This window comes from Siniperca chuatsi, linkage group LG7 (assembly GCF_020085105.1).
Source record: "Siniperca chuatsi isolate FFG_IHB_CAS linkage group LG7, ASM2008510v1, whole genome shotgun sequence".
NCBI classification, from domain to species: domain Eukaryota; kingdom Metazoa; phylum Chordata; class Actinopteri; order Centrarchiformes; family Sinipercidae; genus Siniperca; species Siniperca chuatsi.
The window spans coordinates 30,974,538-30,995,591 of NC_058048.1; the positions used below are offsets into that span (position 1 = coordinate 30,974,538).

Below are 21,054 nucleotides of genomic sequence, written 5' to 3' on the forward strand. Positions count from 1 at the left end.
GAGACAAGGAGAGGAGAGGAGTCCCGACCCCTTAAATCAGGAATATCTCACCAACGTGTTGCTTTGGCAGGTGTATTTATACACACATGTACTATCTGGCGTATTCAGTGTTCAGCGTTTAATTAGCTGTGTGCGTGTGTGTGTGCGTGTGTGTGTGCGTGTGTGTGTGCGTGTGTGTGTGTGCGTGTGTGTGTGCGTGCGTGTGTGCGTGTGCGTGTGTGTGTGCGTGCGTGTGCGTGTGTGTGTGTGTGTGTGTTTCTTACTTTTTTAAAGTCTCTGTTCAGCACGCGTTGGTCGGGATCGTGCTCTGCAAATAATCTGAAACTTGAACTCCGTCAGGAAATAAATTCTGATGAAAAATTAAATATTTTGCTGTAAACCTGAAAAAACAGCGTCAATACAAAAGTATTAGTTTACTGGCCTCCAGCGTCGTCGCTGTACGTTGACCTTTTAAAACGCGTGTTCATGAATACGTGGGAACAATATGAAAATAACACACATTCAAATAAATCATTATAAATACATGTATATAAAAACATTTACAGTTCGGTGACTTTAAAGGTGGTAATTACAACACGTAGCTGTAGTGGCAGCGTTATGTGTCTCAGCTCAAGACCTGCGACGCAGTGAAACAGGGACACCTGGAGCCCAGGTGGAGGGGTCGTCACGGGGGGCTGTAAGGAAGCACCTGGCAGCGATGCTACCCGGACCGCGAGGGGTCGTCATTTGTTGGGGAGCTGAAGTGTCTTTCAAAGAGAAGACCTGGAACAAAACCATCATTATGGGACTACGTTCTCTTTCTGATTTAATTCAATTATAATAATAGTAACTTGCAGTGTAATATAAATACAGTCAAACAAAAACCACCAAAGATCCACGAGGAACAGTGGAAGGGGGAGATTTGGAAGAAGGCTCAGAAACTACTGGTGTTTCATGTTGTCTTTTCCAGAATATATATATATATATATATATATATATATATATATATATATATATATATATATATATATATATATATATATATGTATATATATATATGTATATGTATATATATATATATATATATATATATATATATATGTGTGTATATATATATGTATATGTGTATATATATATGTATATGTGTATATATATATATATTGTGTATATATATATATATATATATATATATAGATATATATATATATATATATATATATATATATAGATATCTCAAATAAGCTGTCCCACCCCGGGCCGCAGGGTGTCGCTGTTTCCCCGCTGTTTGATCCAGACGACCCGGATGTTTGGCGGAAGCTGTCGGGCTGCAGGATGCGCAGACAGCTGTTAACTCAAAACACACCAAACACCGTTTTATTGACACTTTCAGCCAAACTGCGGCAACATGCGTGACAGGCAGACGCGCGTGCACCATGTCTAATCGGCGTGGAACTATCGATTAGGCTCGTGGAAGAAGGTTATCGGCAGTTCCCCGGCGCGTGGACGGAGTTTAATATGAGTGAAATGAATCATCAGAGTGAGAGTGGACCTGCTGGATGGAAGAGACAACAGAGAGCAGATACACCGCTACTGCTGCTGAGCTAACAGGCTAACAGGCTAACAGGCTAACCGACAGCATGAAGAGGGTTTAATATACTTTATCAACAGCTTGACTCAGTGACAATAACAGAATAACTGCTGTCAGACAACATGGACTCACTGCTTGACTTTGAGGAGTGTCTCAAAGACTCACCTGAGTTCAGGTTAGTACACATAACATACCTAGCATCTCCAACCCGCGCATGCGCAGAATTCCTGATGATATATTTATTTTGTTCAGACTGAAGCTGGAGCACTTTGAAGCGGATGTTTCTGTGCTGGAGACACAACTGGACAAGGTACAAATACTACTACTGTTAATACTGTTACTACTGCTGTTAATACTGTTACTACTGCTGTTAATACTGTTACTGCTGCTGTTAATACTGTTACTGCTGCTGCTACTACTGTTACTACTACTACTACTGTTAATACTGTTACTGCTGCTGCTACTACTGTTACTACTACTACTACTGTTAATACTGTTACTACTACTGCTACTACTGTTAATACTGCTACTACTGTTAATACTGTTACTACTACTACTACTACTGTTAATACTGTTACTACTACTGCTGCTACTACTGTTAATACTGCTACTACTACTGTTACTACTGCTGCTACTACTGTTAATACTGTTACTACTACTACTACTACTGTTAATACTGTTACTACTACTGCTGCTACTACTGTTAATACTGCTACTACTACTGTTACTACTGCTGCTACTACTGTTAATACTGCTACTACTACTGTTACTACTGCTGCTACTACTGTTAATACTGTTACTACTACTGTTAATACTGCTGTGCTGTAGTGCTGCTGTAGTGCTGCTGTGCTGTAGTACTGCTTTAGTGCTGTAGTACTGCTGTGCTGTAGTGCTGTAGTGCTGCTGTGCTGTAGTGCTGCTGTGCTGTAGTATTGCTTTCCTGCTGTGCTGCACTGCTGCTGTGCTGTAGTGCTGCTTTACTGCTGTGCTGCTTTCCTGCTGTGCTGCACTGCTGCTGTGCTGTAGTGCTGCTTTACTGCTGTGCTGCTTTACTGCTGTGCTGTAGTGCTGCTGTGCTGTAGTACTGTTTTACTGCTGTGCTGTAGTGCTGCTGTGCTGTAGTACTGCTTTACTGCTGTGCTGTAGCGCTGCTGTGCTGTAGTACTGCTGTGCTGTAGTGCTGCTGTGCTGTAGTACTGCTTTACTGCTGTGCTGTAGCGCTGCTGTGCTGTAGCGCTGCTGTGCTGTAGCGCTGCTGTGCTGTAGTACTGCTTTACTGCTGTGCTGTAGCGCTGCTGTGCTGTAGTACTGCTTTACTGCTGTGCTGTAGCGCTGCTGTGCTGTAGTACTGTTTTACTGCTGTGCTGTAGCGCTGCTGTGCTGTAGTACTGCTTTACTGCTGTGCTGTAGCGCTGCTGTGCTGTAGCGCTGCTGTGCTGTAGCGCTGCTGTGCTGTAGTACTGCTTTACTGCTGTGCTGTAGCGCTGCTGTGCTGTAGTACTGCTTTACTGCTGTGCTGTAGCGCTGCTGTGCTGTAGCGCTGCTGTGCTGTAGTACTGCTTTACTGCTATGCTGTAGCGCTGCTGTGCTGTAGCGCTGCTGTGCTGTATTATTGCTTTCCTGCTGTGCTGTAGTGCTGCTGTGCTGTAGCGCTGCTGCGCTGTAGCGCTGCTGTGGCTGAAACAGTTTCTACCACAACAGACATTTCTCCTCATGTTTGCTCATTATCTTGTAAACACTGTAATTGTACATGGAGGAAACCGTAGATTGTATAAAATAGGAGGAAACATGTTGCTGACCTGTAAAGAGAGCTTATTGGTCCATAATATGTGTCTCTGACCAATCAGGTGATGAAGCTGTGCGGTAAGATGGTGGAGGCGGGACAAGCGTACAATGCAGCCAATCAGCTGTTCCTGACCGGCCTGGCTGAACTCTCCATGTACAACAAGAAGGACGGCGCCATTACCGTATGGAGCTACACAATGCTAATGCTAATGATAATCACATTAAAGTTATTGTAGCTGTCGGCTCGTCTGCTTTGTGTTTCCACTGTGTTTTACAGATCAGAACGTTTTGGATATTTAGATTCTAGCACCACCACGAGGTTGACATTTGTGGTTTTGAGTGAAATATCTCAACAACTATTGGATGGATAAAACATCAGCGTGCTAGGATTGTCCTTGTGAGCATGTTAAGCATGCTGATGTTAGCATTTAGCTGAGCTAGCATGGCTGTAAACTCTTAGTCTGGCTTTTCTTCAAGAGACAAATAGAATATAGTAACGTTACGTGAAAATACCAACTTTACCCGAAAGTTTCTGGGAAATGTACCCCCCAACACCGTAAACACAATCTACAGTTAGGTTGCAGGGTGTTCTCAGAGTGGACAAGGCCTCGCAGTAACTTGGTGGTGTGTTGGACCGCGGAAGAAGGTCAGCGTCTCAGCTTTTTGTTTTGAAATGTTTCTCACTGACTTCCTGTTTCCTTCCTCTCAGAACTGTCTGAACCAGTTCAACCAGGGCCTGCAGGAGATGGTCAGCTTTCACACTGTGAGTTCACACGCACATCCTGTTTTCTTTGTATTGTACGTTCTGTATCTGCCTTTTGTTTTGAAGTGCTGTGAGTTAGGGCTGCAACTAATGATTAAAATAAATTGTTTTAGTCAATTATAAAACGTATGAAAATTGTGTGATGAGCAGCAGTAGTAGTAGTAGAAGTTGCAGTACTGTCTTCATCCGTCTGTCTTTTGCCCTCAGATGTTGTTTGATCAGACTCAGAGAGCCATCAGCCATCAGCTGACCAACCTCTGTACACAGTAGGTCCAACACACACACACAACATTAATTATACAAAAGACACTTTTTAATTGGCTGGCAGGTGTCTGCTTACGTCGTGACATACACAAGTCGATGGAGACGATAACAGACTAAGAGGAGAAAAACACCACCCTGTTTCATGTTGTAGTGTTCTCCATTATTTTCACATATCAGGACCTCTTGTTGTGCATTATTGCTGATATAAAAATACAAATGCACAGTAAGAGTAACCAATAAAACAACAACAAGCAAACAGAAAAGCAGCTGAGTAATAATACCAGCGCTAATTATCCGGATGATGTGTCTCTGAGGTTCCTGCCCCAGATGGTGGAGACCAGGAGAGAGTTTGTTCGGATCGGGGAGGATCTGGAGACGGCGGCGACGAAGAACGCTCAGGTGTCTCGCCACAAAGCTGGCGACGCAGAGCGGGCGAGTCATCTGCTGCTCGCCACACGCAAATGCTACCAACACTTTGCCCTGGACTACTGTCTGCAGGTACACACACAGAGCGCCATCATGACCAACGTCACCACGCCCAGCACACCTGGAAAATGTGTCAGACTTTTTTTTTTTACATGTTTGAATATCAGCCACTGAAATATTCTTTCTTTTTTTCAGCTCAACACCTTCAAGACTCAGCAGAGAATTGACATTTTAAACTCAGTGAGTTGTTTAACTTTACAAACTGAATCAGTGCGTATGTATGTTGTTGTTTTAAAGGAATAGTTCAACATTTTAAGCTTATTCTTTCTTTCTGAGAGTGAGATGTCCAGATGGATATCACTCTCATGTCTGTGTGTTCAGCACAGAACCGGAGTGAGGATGTGGTTAGCCTAGCTTAGCATAAAGACTGGAAGCAAGACTGGAAGCAAAGCTAGCCTGGCTCTGTCCAAACTTTAAAAATAGTTAGCTAAACATATGGATAAACAGTTGAAATATTTAGCTAAAAATAATTAATTTGAAGTAGTTAGCTAAAAGTAATGAATAAACAGTACTTATGGTTAGCTAAAAGTAATTAATAAACAGTTGAAGCAGTTAGCTAAATGTAAAGGATAAACAGTTGAAGTAGTTAGCTAAAAGTAAAGGATAAACAGTTGTAGTTAGCTAAAAGTAAAGGATAAACAGTTGAAGTAGTTAGCTAAAAGTAATGGATAAACAGCAGTTAGCTAAAAGTAAAGGATAAACAGTTGAAGTAGTTAGCTAAAGTAAAGGATAAACAGTTGAAGCAGTTAGCTAAAAGTAAAGGATAAACAGTTGAAGTAGTTAGCTAAAGTAAAGGATAAACAGCAGTTTGCTAAAAGTAAAGGATAAACAGTTGAAGTAGTTAGCTAAAAGTAAAGGATAAACAGTTGAAGTAGTTAGCTAAAAGTAAAGGATAAACAGTTGAAGCAGTTAGCTAAAAGTAAAGGATAAACAGCAGTTTGCTAAAAGTAAAGGATAAACAGTTGAAGCAGTTAGCTAAAAGTAAAGGATAAACAGCAGTTTGCTAAAAGTAAAGGATAAACAGTTGAAGCAGTTAGCTAAAAGTAAAGGATAAACAGTTGAAGTAGTTAGCTAAAGTAAAGGATAAACAGCAGTTTGCTAAAAGTAAAGGATAAACAGTTGAAGTAGTTAGCTAAAAGTAAAGGATAAACAGCAGTTTGCTAAAAGTAAAGGATAAACAGTTGAAGTAGTTAGCTAAAGTAAAGGATAAACAGCAGTTTGCTAAAAGTAAAGGATAAACAGTTGAAGCAGTTAGCTAAAAGTAAAGGATAAACAGCAGTTTGCTAAAAGTAAAGGATAAACAGTTGAAGCAGTTAGCTAAAAGTAAAGGATAAACAGTTGAAGTAGTTAGCTAAAGTAAAGGATAAACAGCAGTTTGCTAAAAGTAAAGGATAAACAGTTGAAGTAGTTAGCTAAAAGTAAAGGATAAACAGTTGAAGCAGTTAACTAAAAGTAAAGGATAAACAGTTGAAGTAGTTAGCTAAAGTAAAGGATAAACAGCAGTTAGCTAAAAGTAAAGGATAAACAGTTGAAGTAGTTAGCTAAAAGTAAAGGATAAACAGTTGAAGTAGTTAGCTAAAAGTAAAGGATAAACAGTTGAAGTAGTTAGCTAAAAGTAAAGGATAAACAGTTGAAGTAGTTAGCTAAAGTAAAGGATAAACAGTTGAAGCAGTTAGCTAAAGTAAAGGATAAACAGTTGAAGCAGTTAGCTAAAAGTAAAGGATAAATGGTTTATATGTCCAGCCTCCAAGTGATGGCAGTAATAAGAATGCAAACTTGACCAAAGCAACATAAACATTGATAATTCAGTTGTATGAAAACATTATTGTAACAAAATCTACTTTTATATAAGTAATAGTGTTAAATAACATCCGGTTTATGATCGATCCATAACAACATATTTGGAGCGTGATGAGCTGTGTTGGTGAAGGGGTACCTGAGCTCACCTGACAGGGCCGTGGGGGCACGTCCGGTTGGTCAACGCTGTTCTAGGGGACGCTGTCATGTTTTTCACAGTACTCGTGTGTGTGTTGCTGTCTGTTGTCAGGTGTTCTCCTTCGTCCACGCTCAGTTCACCTTCTTCCACCAAGGCTTCGACCTGCTCAGGGACCTGGAGCCCACCATGAAAACCATGGCAGCACAGGTCCTGACCTCCGACCCCCTTTCTGCCTTTAATCCACTTTAATCTGAATTATTAAAAGTGATCACTGACGAATCAACTCTCGGTTTCTCCGCCTCTGTGATGTAACCTCACTGTATGCTTGTCTTTCTGTCTGGTCCTCAGTTGTCACAGTTATCAACAGACTGTGCAGCTAAAAGAAAAGACCTGGAGAACACACACCTGCTGGTCCAGCAGAGAGTAAGGACTCTTCATCAAACACTGTCAGCTGTCTTCACCTCTGTTAGTTCACCTGTCTGTCAGGATCCCGCCTAAATCTGCTCTAAAAACAGAAACATTTCCTGGTGAAGCAGGAAAAAACGCTGTTCTTTAGTCACAAGAAGAAGAACTTAAATAGAAATAATCATATCTTTGTTAAAGTCTGCAGACCTGCTGGGGGATAAAGAGGTTCAACTGCAAAATAAAGCGTTAAAGGAATAGTTTGATATTTTGGTTAATACGCTTATTCACTTTCTTGCCGAGAGTTACATGTACAGTAAATAGGAAGCTACAGCCAGCAGCAGGTTAGCTTAGCATAAAGACTTAGCATAAAGAGGGGGAAACAGCTAGCCTGGCTCCGTCCAAAGGTAACAAAATCGTCCAGACTCCAGAAAGTTACCAAGAAATAGTCCGGCACATAATCCCACGTAAAGCGTTGAATTGTTGTTTTGTGTGTGTGTGGTAAGGACGCTTCAGGAGAGCCGATGGTCAGCCCGTGTCCCGAGGGTGATGACATCATCCAGGGTTACCTCTTCAAACGCTCCAGGAGGAAATCCAAAACCTGGAAGAGGTACAGACACGATTCTACTGGTTTCTACTGGTGAAGGACAGCTCCGTTTTAAAACCGCTATAAATCTGTCACATCTCAGTATGAACAGCACTTAATTTTAATATTTAAACTTGTTTCAGATGCTGGTTTTCCATCAGAGACAACCAGCTCATTTACAGAAAGTCACACAAGGTAAGGCTGAACATTTATTTAAAGTAAGGTTTCACCCGAAATGTTAAGCACGTCGTGTTTGTATCTTTCTGGAATAAGACGGTGTAGTCCCTCATTCGTCCAGGAGTGATCTATCGTAGAAAAGGTGTCAGTCGTAGTCGTCTGGACGCTGTTTTCAGAATCAAGACGTTTCGGCTCCCATCCGGAAGTCATTCTCAATTGTGAAAAAATGGGACAGGAACTCAGAAATTTAAGCTACTCTGTGTTACATAAGCCCCGCCCTCAGGAAGGAGTCTACCTGAGTATCTGTTGATTAGCTAGTTTCACCTGAAACTGACCTAATAGTTTCCAAGATGGCCCAGTAATCAGTAATCAGGCCTATTGTTCTCTGGCTGCACCTCCCTCATCACTGTTAAGTACCTGATTAGCATGTGATTGGCTTGACCACGGTGTTAATACACTGTGGTAAACTTTGGGCAGATTGAATCTTTTTATGTGAAAAAAGAAAACCCCCATTTGAACAGAAATGGTGGTCTGAGATTCAATCTGCCCAAAGTTTACCACAGTGTGTTAACACCGTGGTCAAGCCAATCACATGCTAATCAGGTACTTAACAGTGATGAGGGAGGTGCAGCCAGAAAACAACAGGCCTGATTACTGATTACTGGGCCATCTTGCAAACTATTAGGTCAGTTTCAGGTGAAACTAGCTAATCAACAGATACTCAGGTAGACTCCTTCCTGAGGGCGGGGCTTATGTAACACAGAGTAGCTTAAATTTCTGAGTTCCTGTCCCATTTTTTCACAATTGAGAATGACTTCCGGATGGGAGCCGAAACGTCTTGATTCTGAAAACAGCGTCCAGACGACTACGACTGAAACCTTTTCTACGATCTTTCTGGAATTATTGCAGCTGCAAAAAATTCGATATTTAGTCTTTTAAATGTCTCAAAATTAGCCACAACTACCCAGAAGTGGTTTTCTTAGCCTTACCTATAAATGACAAAATCCAAAGTTAGTGAAAGCGAAACTAACAGTTCAGTGTTGTTAGCCGCCATCACGACCGTAAATTACACACTTAAGATAAGGATGTCGTTGTTCTGGTGCTTAAAGAAACGAAACCATGAAAGAACGGGTGATGACTTGGCAGGAGAAACTCTGAAGTGTTGAGCGTTTGTGTTCACGCTGCAGGAGGAGAACGTGGTTCTGTTTGAGGACCTCAGACTGTGCGCTGTCAAATCTCTGGACCACATCGACCGACGCTTCTGCTTTGAGCTGCTCTCCGTTCAGAAGTAAGACGTGTCACGCGTTCGACCGACAGAGCGGTCGGGTGTTGCTCCACATGTGTCTTACCATCATGTGTGTTTGTGTGTTAGATGCTGTGCTCTGCAGGCGGACTCGGAGCAGCTGAAGCAGGCCTGGCTCAGCGCTCTGCAGGGCAGCATCGACCTCGCCTACAGAGAGACGGCCGACACTCAGCTCCCACAGGCAGGTGCACTCTTCATGTTATCCCTGCTCGTATTGTTGTTGTGTCTCTGTTAAAAAAAAACGTATTCAAGCAAGTTCATTTAGGGAAATACGGTCATTCGATTTCTCGCTGAGAGTTGGACGAGAAGTTTGCTACGACTCTCGTGCCGGCCCGTTAAATATTAAACATTTTCCGTAGCACCACTATCCTGCATTTATGCACACACTTTATATCCTGCACTTTGCTTATTGCACTTCTGGTTCGACCTAAACTGCATTTCGTTGCCTCGTACTTGTGCGTGTGTAATGACAATAAAGTTGAATCTAATCTAAATATGAAGCTAGAGCAAGAAAAGGTCTGTATGTTTGTTTAATCTCTACATTAAACTAAAGAGATATAACGGGTTAATCAGTGAGCATCAGAGCTGCTGGCAGGTGTTACCTTTGGACAGAGCCAGGCTAGCAGTTTCCCTCTGTTTCCGGTCTTTATGCTAAGCTAAGCTAACCTGCTTCATATTTCCCGTGCAGACATGAGAGTGGTATCGATCTGAGCATCTGAGGATTTCCCAAAACGTTTAATTGAACGCTGTATATCTGTCGTCTCTGCCTGTGTGCAGCCTAAAGAGCCCCCCCCTCTCCTGTGTGGCGGGGACTGCTCCCCGGGCCCCCCCGCTCAGAGGCTGCCGGCGCTGGGCGTGGCCCTCAGGGGCCCCGGGAACCATCTGTGCTGTGACTGCGGGGAGGAGGACCCTCGCTGGGCCTCCATCAACCTGGGAGTCACCATGTGCATCGAGTGCTCCGGCATACACAGGTAACCCAGTACACCTTACAGCAGCCATGTGACACCACGATGGTATCTGATATTTGATACCGTTTATTAGCTTATAGATGAATACAGTTTATTACACTGTGTGATATTGTGTGATTTTACAATATGAATCTAACAAAATATGCTCGTGACATGACATCACAATGTTTCCAGGAGCCTGGGTGTCCACCTGTCCAAGGTGAGATCTCTCACGCTGGACTCATGGGAGGCGGAACAGCTGAAGGTAACACACACACACACACGTGCTAATTTATTAAAAAAACAAAACTTTATTGCACAAGTATAAGAATATCTGATTGTTTACGCTGCATAATTCTTTCATGTTTAATTTTACATTATAAGAAAAGACAAGCAGAAAGTTTCACTCACCTTTATTCATACAGGTAAGTTGACTGACTCTGAGCACACCTGCTTTTTTACGGCAACGCCCTGTAAAGATAACACAGCAAAAGTTAAATAATGAAACAGGAAACAGGCTGTAAATACGGGTTTCATCTCAGGCCTGACTACAGCACCAAATGTGGATTCATCCGCCGCTGAAAATAGTCCCCAACAAACGCACTGTTTCCTCCTGTTTGATAAAAAGCTACAGCGAGCACCTCTTTAAAACATGAAACTATATATCTGTGAGGTGTTTTTAAAGATTTACGTCTTCAGTAGGAACCAATGGGCTCGGAGCTGAGAGCCGCAGACAGGAAGTCAGACAGTACTGCGAGACGGGCCGACGTGTATCGAGTCACAACCGCTGTCATGCTGATCGTGCGACGGCCATGACTGCGGGAGCTGTCCACGTCCCTCATTACTAATTTTTAATTCGGTTTCTCAGACAGAGCAACAAAGATTACATCAATTGTGAATACACGTTCGTCTCAGCAACAGGACAACAGCGCCTGTTTTCTTACGCCGCGTTTATTTCCAGTACTCGGGGTGGCCAGCCCTGTTCTCAGATATGTTTGAATTAGTTTCAGTTTTGAGCTGCAGCACCCCCTAAACCCAGGCATTAGAAAAACCATCAGCTGATAAAGAAGTATGATGATGCAGACTCGCAGCAGAGAGAGAGTCTGTTTATGCTTTGGATTTTTATTCCACACCATTAAAGCTCAATATGGACATATGAAACACCTGTGACCTCACTGCGCTGCATTATTATAAACTATGGTGAACACATCTCTTGTCTCTCCCTCTTCATCTCCTTTCAGTTCTCATGCATTAGTTCCTGTTGATGAAACTACAACTAGAAATTACATTAACACTTGTAAATGACAAGATAATACAAAATGTAAACCATACTTTGGTGTTTCATTTTAACCTCTTTACTTAAGATTTCATTAAACGCTTCTTTTTTTTTTTTTTTTACTCTTTACAAAATGAACCAAAACACTGACAAAGAGAATAAATATAAAACTAAATAAGACGGTGTAGTCCCTCATTCGTCCAGGAGTTTAGTTCCATCGTAGAAAAGGTTTCAGTCGTAGTCGTCTGGACGCTGTTTTCAGAATCAAGACGTTTCGGCTCCCATCCGGAAGTCATTCTCAATTGTGAAAATGGTCTGAGAACTCAGAAATTTAAGCTACTCTGTGTTGCTTAAACCCCGCCCTCAGGGAGGAGTCTACCTGAGTTTCAGCACAGACTCGGGATTGCAGAGCGCCGTGCGTTTGCATCTAAAAGCTACAAACCGCACATTTGAAGACAGCGAGGTGGAGATTCTAAGTAGAGAGAAGAGTTGGTTTGAAAGAGGAATCAAAGAAGCCATTTTTGTGAAAAAAGAAAACCCCTCTTTGAACAGAAATGGTGGTCTGAGATTCAATCTGCCCAAAGTTTACCACAGTGTATTAACACTGTGGTCAAGCCAATCACATGCTAATCAGGTACTTAACAGTGATGAGGAGGTGCAGCCAGAAAACAATAGGCCTGATTACTGATTACTGGGCCATCTTGGAAACTATTAGGTCAGTTTCAGGTGAAACTAGCTAATCAACAGATACTCAGGTAGACTCCTTCCTGAGGGCGGGGCTTATGTAACACAGAGTAGCTTAAATTTCTGAGTTCTCAGACCATTTTCACAATTGAGAATGACTTCCGGATGGGAGCCGAAACGTCTTGATTCTGAAAACAGCGTCCAGATGACTACGACTGAAACCTTTTCTACGATGAAACTAAATGTAAATCATACTCCAAACCTCTCTAAACTAAAAGAAATCAGGTGAGAATTCAAACACTATTACTAAGCTTGGTTAGATATTTAGTTAATGCTGATCCATGGAAGAAACCATGAAGTGCCCATAAAGAATTAATGAACAGTTACTGAATGGGTTACACTGCTGTGTTGTTGGTGTTCAAGTCTGCTGTCGTGTAAAACGTCCTGATTATAATCTTTCAATCCTCCATCGAAATGTCTTAAATCCAAAACTCTCTGATCTTTTAGAGCAGCTGATGAATGATCCCTGAATTCTCTGATTGAAACTCTTCTTCTCCTTCCTCTTCTTCTTTCTTTCTTCTTCTTCAGCTGCTGTGTGTACTGGGAAATAATGTTATAAACCGGATCTATGAGGCGCGATGTTCAGAGGAAGGACGAGTCAAACCCAGAACCGACAGCCTGCGGTAAAATCTTTGCTTGTATTTGATTTTCTACACTGAATTTAGTATCTCGCTAAGTACTTGCTTTCGAGTCTAGTTGATGTTTTTAGTGTCAGTTGCTGCTTTTCTATCAGTATGAATTACTTTTGGCTCAGTAAGAAAACGAAAGATTAAGAACAACGGAGAGAAGAATTGAACTCTGATGTGAAGCTTCTTTGTTTTCCGTCGTTTCAGAGCGGAGAAAGAGACGTGGATCAAAGAGAAGTATGTGGAGAAGAGATTTGTGCAGAACAGCAGCTCAGATGGCGCTCGTAAGTCCACCGGTCGCCTGAAGCCTCCTGTGTGAAGTAAAGAGATAGAAGGCTGAAACATTCATGTTAAGGTATTTCGTACTGGTGTTCAGATCGTGAGAAGGACGGTGCCGGGCTGCGTCTGTATCGGGCTGCGTTGGCAGGAGACCTGGTTGCCATGGCAGCAGCGTTGGCGCAGGGGGCGGAGGTCAACGGGAGCATCGGCGAGGAGGAGGGACGCACGGCGCTGATAGGAGCTGCTGTCGGGGTGAGGAGGCGCTATAAACATAAAATATAATGATGCGATAATAATACACAGAGACACCCTGAAAGCATCGAGTTATTGGTACTTATCAATAACTTTATCAACCATCACACGCACATTATGGTCTGTTACCAAAAGTAGACCCACGAAAGAGAGACTGCTAACGCTAGCTAGCCTGGTCCTTACCACAAGTAACGTCTAATGGGAATCAGAGCTAACTTTAGCAAGCTAGAATAACTAGCTAGGCTAACAGAGGAGGAAACATTAAAAGGAAGAATCCAGATTATAGATCAATAAAGGATCACATTGCTGCGGTGGCTGTTTTTGGACCACCAACCAGCTTGTGTCAACCCCAACCAGGGACCTGGATTCAGAATAAACCTGAAAGAAAATCAATCTCAGCTCCACTTCTTACCGGTTGTCTGTCCCACAACTGCTGACTTCACTCCCTAAACACGACGCAGTCGATCGATGTATCCGAAACGTCCCAGGTTTGTAAAGTAACTTAAGAACCTCGTACCAGGGTTCTTTAAAGTCCAGGTGATGTGATGTTACAGGGGTCGCTGTTAGCCTGTGAGTTCCTGCTGCTGAACGGCGCAAACGTCAACCACCGAGACCTGCGAGGACAGGGGGCGCTGCACGCTGCCGCCACCGCCGGACACACTGGGTAATCACACACACGCTTACCCTAACCCGAAAATCAGCTTATGTCCCCACTTAACTGACCCTGGAATAATCACAGCTGATTTTCATTGGCTGTTGCAGACAGGTGTGCCTGCTGCTGAAGAGAGGAGCCAATCAGTACGCTGTAGACGAGAGAGGACAGGACCCATTGGCCATCGCCGTGGAAACCGCCCACGCTGACATCGTCACACTGTGAGTCACCGCTGAACGTAGACACGTCAAAGGTTTGAAACCAGTTTGTGGGAATTAGAGGTAGTTTCTCTACCGACGGGTAGCTACCGCTAGTGAGCTAATCTGTTAGCATGTTTGCTCCCAGCCGAGCTGTTACGGTGTTATAGACCACACTGATGGCTTTGACGGTGTTCTTTTATGAGTTTTTATGTTTTAAATGGTACAACGGACACATTTCAGTAGGAAGTGATTATCGAAAAAGACGTTCGTTGATTAGTAACTCCAGCAGCGGTGAGCCGTTTCTTCTTCAGCATCTGATATTTCTGCAGACGCCGTGAACAGAGTTGGTGGAAGTCTTCAGCTTTACAAGCTGTAGTGCAGAAACCGATGTTATGTTTGCGTGAATGTTCATAATTGATGTGATTGTCTTTCTCTCACGGTCAGTTTATATATTTTGCATTGTTCAGATCACAGTTTGTCCAACATAAATAGGTGAAAGAATAAAGAAAAGCAGCAGGTTGATTAACAAAAAATAATACATTTTATTTACCTAGTAGACAAACTAGCAAGGCTACCAAAAAGTAGCCTACTAACGCTCACCTCCCAGCCTTTTAAATTTAGGTAACAACATGAGCTTTACCCTCGGACTAACTTTACATCTTTTACCCCACTGGTGGTGAAGATCTTATAACAGAAGATGTGTCTCTAACAGTTGTTTTCTGATAGTTTTCTGGAAAACAAAACATATAAAAGCGGTGAAACGAAGGCTATAGAGGATGAAATTAGTAAACTGATTATTCTTCGGTTTATTAGCGGTTGACTGTTGATGTTTCAGACTGCGGATGGCCAGGATGAATGAAGAGATGAGAGATTCAGAAGGAGTCTTTGGAGCTGTGGGTCAGTAGACATTTATATCACATACATACAAGTTTGTATATATATATATACAGTATACAGAGGTGTAAAAAAGTGTTTGCCCCCTTCCTGAATTCTTATTTTTTTGCATGTTTGTCACACTTAAATGTTTCAGATCATCAAACTAATTTAAATATTAGTCAAAGATAACACAAGTAAACACAAAATGCAGTTTTTAAATGAAGGTTGTTATTATTAAGGGAAAACTAAATCCAAACCTACATGGCCCTGTGTGAAAAACTGATTGCCCCCTAAACCTAATAACTGGTTGCTCCACCCTTAGCAGCAACAACTGCAATCAAGCGTTTGCGATAACTTGCAGTGAGTCTTTTACAGCGCTGTGGAGGAAGTTTGGCCCACTCATCTTTGCAGAATTGTTGTAATTCAGCCACATTGGAGGGTTTTCGAGCATGAACTGCCTTTTTAAGGTCATGCCACAGCATCTCAATAGGATTCAGGTCAGGACTTTGACTAGGCCACTCCAAAGTCTTCATTTTGTTCTTCTTCAGCCATTCAGAGGTGGACTTGCTGGTGTGTTTTGGATCATTGTCCTGCTGCAGAACCCAAGTTCGCTTCAGCTTGAGGTCACGAACAGATGGCCGGACGTTCTCCTTCAGGAGTTTTTGGTAGACGGCAGAATTCATGGTTCCATTTATCACAGCAAGTCTTCCAGGTCCTGAAGCAGCAGAACAGCCCCAGACCATCACACTACCACCACCATATTTTACTGTTGGTGTGATGTTCTTTTTCTGAAATGCGGTGTTACTTTTACGCCAGATGTAACGGGACACACACCTTCCAAAAAGTTCAACTTTTGTCTTGTCAGTCCACAGAGTGTTTTCCCAAAAGTCTTGGGGATCATCAAGATGTTTTCTGGCAAAAATAAGACGAGCCTTAATGTTCTTTTTGCTCAGCAGTGGTTTTCGTCTTGGAGCTCTGACATTTTTGCCCAGTCTCTTTCTTATGGTGGAGTCATGAACACTGACCTTAACTGAGGCAAGTGAGGCCTGCAGTTCTTTGGATGTTGTTGTGGGGTCTTTGGTGACCTCTTGGTTGAGTTGTCGTTGCGCTCTTGGGGTAATTTTGGTCGGACGGCCACTCCTGGGAAGGTTCACCACTGTTCCATGTTTTTGCCATTTGTGGATAATAACTCTCGCTGTGGTTCGCTGGAGTCCCAAAGCTTTAGAAATGGCTTTATAACCTTTTCCAGTCTGATAGATCTCAATTACTTTCTTTCTCATTTGTTCCTGAATTTCTTTGGATCTCGGCATGAGGTCTAGTTTTTGAAGATCTTTTCATCTACTTCACTCGGTCAGGCAGGTCCTATTTAAGTGATTTCTTGATTGAGAACAGGTGTGGCAGTAATCAGGCCTGGGTGTGGCTAGAGAAATTGAACTCAGGTGTGATAAACCACAGTTAAGTTATGTTTTAACAGGGGGGGCAATCACTTTTTCACACAGGGCCATGTAGGTTTGGATTTTGTTTTCCCTTAATAATAACAACCTTCATTTAAAAACTGCATTTTGTGTTTACTTGTGTTATCTTTGACTAATATTTAAATTAGTTTGATGATCTGAAACATTTAAGTTTGACAAACATGCAAAAAAAATAAGAAATCAGGAAGGGGCAAACACTTTTGCACACCGCTGTGTATATAGTCTGTAAACAGCAGCGATGATTATAAATCTGGTGTAACTCCTCAGGAGACGACGAGACGTTTCAGGACATTTTCCGTGACTTCAGCGACATGGCTTCACACGACCCGGAGAGACTCAGCAGACGGCAGTTCAGCCGCGGAGGAGAGGAGGAGGAGGAGGAGGAGGCGGCGGCGGCGGCGGCGGCGGCGGCGGCGGGTGGAGGAGGAGAAATGGTGAACAGCAAACACGGTGTTGAAAAGACGTCCGAATGACAGAAACTGAGACTGGAAGCCCGTCGGACTGCAGACCCTATGTAGACTCCTCACTCCAAAACCACTGCGTTACCACGGTAGCAGTCTGGACGGTCACTTTAACATTTAGAAGAGTTGACTGACAGCTGATGTGTAAAACTGTGCTGAACATATAATAATACAGTGTAGTAAATTCTTTATAATAACAGTGTAAGTACACACATGCTTTATGTACAGTTACTGCGGTTGGAAAACGTGTTACCAGAGTTCAAGGTGACGGAGGAGGAGGAGGAGCTGCAGCCAGTGTTTATTTTTATCATCAATTAATCTGCAGATTATTTTCTCCAATTAACGTTTGGTCTTTGAGATGTCAGAGAGTTGTGAAAAACAGCCATCACATCTTCGTTTCGTCCAGAATCATATTCAGTATCGTGTTAGAAAAGTAAACAAATCGAATAATCGAGTAATCGAACCTACAACACCACTCCCAGAAATCGATTTCAGTTTACGTACCGGCAGTTTGAAGTATATTACATGACTCAAAACATAAGTACGTCTCCTCGCTAACATCGCTAACGTTTCAGCATCGGTTTTATTTTCTCTAAAACACTGAAACATCGACGTTTTCTGTCTGTCACGTTAGTGCTAATTAGCTAATGTTAGCGTGCTAACACACTAAACTAAGATGGTGAACATGATAAACACTTTGCTAAACATCAGGGTGTTAGCATTGTCATTGTGAGCATGTTAGCATTTAGCTAAAAGCACCGCTGTGTCTAGTACAGCCTCACAGAGCTGCTAGCATGGCTAGCAGACAGCCAGGCTAGCCGTTTCCCCCTACTTCCAGTCTTCATGCTAAGCTAGGCTAACCTGACTCCGACAATTCCTTTAACCACATCGTCATTTCAGCGCTATTGTTACCGTGCTAATCGTTGTTAGCATGCTAATAGTCATTCAGCTGCTCATAGAACAGGAAATGAATTCAGTTACTGTCAGAGAAACGTTACAGAGGACAACAACCTCGTACCTGTTAACGACCGATGATGTCACAAAGGGAGGCGGTCACCTGTCGTTAACGGGATCTACGCCTTTAAATGTTATTTAAACATATGAATAACTCAGGTCAGTAACTGTAAACACGTCACACTCAGGTCTGAGGTCACTTCCTGTCACGTCTGTCTGTATTTAGTCGGCGCACTCTTGACTGTTGTTAACTACATCAGTGAAATCAGGTGTGTTTGTATCGAATAAATCAAAGTGAAGGATTGAATTTAAATCCCTCTCGTAACTATATAAATATTCCAACTGCTGTTAGACTCGGATTCACTGATAATATTGTCTCAACAGCAGTAGAAGGAAAAAACTGAAGCGCATTGTGGACAGTGGTGAAAGCTCCGGGAACAGGAAGCACAGTATGACGTCTTTGTTCAAATATTTTGCTCTTTAAAGTTATAATCCTTTGAAATCAAACGCTGTTTTTAGTCTATTTATGGTCGCTATTCTCTCAGCAATAGCCATTCAGTGTATTTATATTAAATAATTATCTCTCTGTGTAGTTTTCATTGTTAGTAGCGGAGTCCGCCATTCAGATTGTTACTGTTTGTAATTTGATATCAGCCTCACTAGTCAAGTTTTAACCAAATGTCATTTAAACAGAATTTCCATTAAAATCGCCAAAAGAAAACCTGACTTGCAGCCGCTGCCATCAAAGCATCGCAGAAGAAGAGGACACGGCGAGATGACATCATTAAAAGAGCTCCAGTCGAAGCTCAGACGAAACATGACGTTTCTGTTAGTTTCGTGTGTTAAGATTTTAAAAACGGAGCTGGATTAGCTTACTGCTAATGCTAACCCGACACTTCAACTTGACAAACAGCCACAGGAAACACAATGTCACTGAGGTCAGCGCTGACCGCCATCGTTAAGCAAAAATGTGTCAACAAGACAAGACAACAGTCTAAACCCGGCGCCTACATTACCCACAATGCAGCTGGACCGCTGACAGTTGGGGTTCCCCCCTTTAATCCGGCTCTGATCCGTCTGCAGGCGAGCGAACGGTAAACTGAGAGGCTGGTATCGGATTACAAACGGTAACACTGATTAACACGCCGCATCGTTTCCTGTCGATCCCTCATGCGTGTCTGAAGGCAGCTAGATGGCGGACCCCGCCGCTAACAATAAAAACCACCGCACGGAGACGATGACGAGACTGTAAACACGTTAAATGCCGAAACGTGGTTTGGTTTCATGAAATCTTAAGGACTGAAACTCCCAAACAGTCTGAAATGTTTCCGTGTAGACTTTTAAATGTTTATCCTGTAAGAATTCGAACCCGGAGGTCTCGATCCCTCGGTGCGCGGCGCCTCCGCGCTGCTGCTGACAGGAAGTCATGTTGGGTGTTTTTTAAACTTTTATTCCGTGTTTTGCGCCGTTTCCTCGTGTTGGGATCAGAAAGGGATTTAATGATTAGCTGCTGCTGTTTGACATCAGACTGAAGTTACTTTTATCTGTTTCTCAAGAATTTTAGACGAGTTTCAACGCCACAAAAAAACGTTTGAGATCCAGCCGAACTGAGCAGTTTGCCGCGAGTCTAAAAACTGTAATGAATAAAGACTGAAGTTGACCAACACACAGTAAAGACACGGCTGCTGTCACATAACACATCATGTTTTCACTGGCAGGTTTTTATTTAGAGTTATAGATTTTTTTTTTTTTTAGCGCCTCAGAGCGGCTGAAAACGTAACTGCATCATTTCAAAACGCGTCCTGGAAGTTTTTCTGTCCTGAGTTCAGACTGAAGGAGCAGGAAGTCGTGTGAATTCTGCTTCAGGGTGGATTTTCCTCTTTACTGAGAATACATTTCATTCCAGACTGTTACTAATGTGATGCTAATACTTAATAAAAACCTCTTAATACATATTGTTGTTGACTGTCTGTTGTTTACTTTATGTGACACGTTCACTTCCTGTGACTGACGTTGGTGTTTTACGAAATCTGAATCTAGTTTTGAATCCGTCCGTCTTCAGCCTGAAACACTACAGTGTTGTGTCTTATAGTAATATATAAAATAACATATAAAACCAGACAGTGAGCTGAGCAGCAGAACATATAACATGTTTAATTAAATACGGATCCGACAGATTAAAATAATAAATAAGGTTCTGCTTAACAACTAGTAGATTCAAATATTCACAGTATTAAAGTTTAACTGGCGCCTTTGAATACTGCATAATATGTGCATTAAATATTACATTAGAGTAAATTATTATATTTAAATTGAATAAATTGTGACATTGAGTGTGTTTTAAAATATTTGATCGGAAAGGGGTCGTTCTGCATGATGAGTACTTTTACTTGTAAGTACTTTTTGAATACATAACTTTCCCTTTATTTGTTATTTTAAGTTCATTGGTGAAATTAAAAGGTGACGTAAGACATAGAGGACAAAGCATGTGACGTGTGTGTGTGAGTGTACTTGTACTTGCTACATAGTGAGGACTATAACGTTTTTACCTACAGAGTGAGGACATTTTTGGCCGGTCCTCACAACTTCAAAGGGCTGTTTGAAGGTCAAGACTTGGTTTTTAAGGGTTAGGTTAGAATTAGGTTATGGTGAGGGTTAAGGTTGGGGTTAGGCATTTAGTTGTGATGGTTAAGTTTAGGGGCTAGGGAATGCATTGTGTCAATGACGGTCCTCACAAAGATAGAAGTACACAGATGTGTGTGAATGCATGAGGGTAGATGTGGGTAATAAAAGAGAGAAGAAGAAAAACAAAAGGTGTTTTTTTTAATGCAGAACTTGCACCATCTTAGTTTAGCGTGTTAGCACGCTAACATTAGCTAATTAGCTGTAAACACACAGCTGAGGCTGATGGGAACGCCATCAGCTCTGCAGGTGTTTGGTCAGAAACCAAAGTGTCGGACACGTTAACATGTCGACCTGATGGTGGCGCTAGATGGAAAGTCGGAGGATAATCTTGTAATTTTAAACATATTGAATTTCTAGT

The 21,054-nt window shown here is 42.2% G+C and overlaps 1 protein-coding gene across 3 annotated transcripts; it reads left to right on the top strand.

The window, feature by feature from the left end:
* The first annotated feature begins 1,247 nt into the window (after positions 1-1,247).
* zgc:162872 (BAR_ACAPs and ArfGap_ACAP domain-containing protein) lies at positions 1,248-19,964 on the top strand. Of its 3 annotated transcripts, none has more exons than XR_006378648.1 (22): positions 1,249-1,742; positions 1,820-1,877; positions 3,415-3,534; positions 4,062-4,115; positions 4,323-4,381; positions 4,694-4,877; positions 5,001-5,045; positions 6,913-7,008; positions 7,150-7,224; positions 7,710-7,813; positions 7,933-7,984; positions 9,154-9,254; positions 9,339-9,450; positions 10,047-10,240; positions 10,412-10,481; positions 12,765-12,859; positions 13,070-13,146; positions 13,239-13,393; positions 13,948-14,057; positions 14,156-14,298; positions 15,081-15,142; positions 16,864-16,919. XR_006378648.1 is itself a non-coding variant. In XM_044202994.1 (22 exons), the coding sequence occupies exons 1-22, from the start codon at positions 1,690-1,692 to the stop codon at positions 17,067-17,069; spliced, it is 2,193 nt and encodes a 730-aa protein (XP_044058929.1). In that variant the 5' UTR covers positions 1,249-1,689; the 3' UTR covers positions 17,070-19,964. The 3 variants fall into 3 exon arrangements, 2 of the variants coding, with proteins under 2 accessions (XP_044058930.1, XP_044058929.1); XM_044202994.1 differs by having other exon boundaries at positions 14,156-14,266; positions 16,864-19,964; XM_044202995.1 differs by lacking the exon at positions 1,820-1,877 and having other exon boundaries at positions 1,248-1,742; positions 14,156-14,266; positions 16,864-19,964.
* The last annotated feature ends 1,090 nt before the right edge of the window (positions 19,965-21,054 follow it).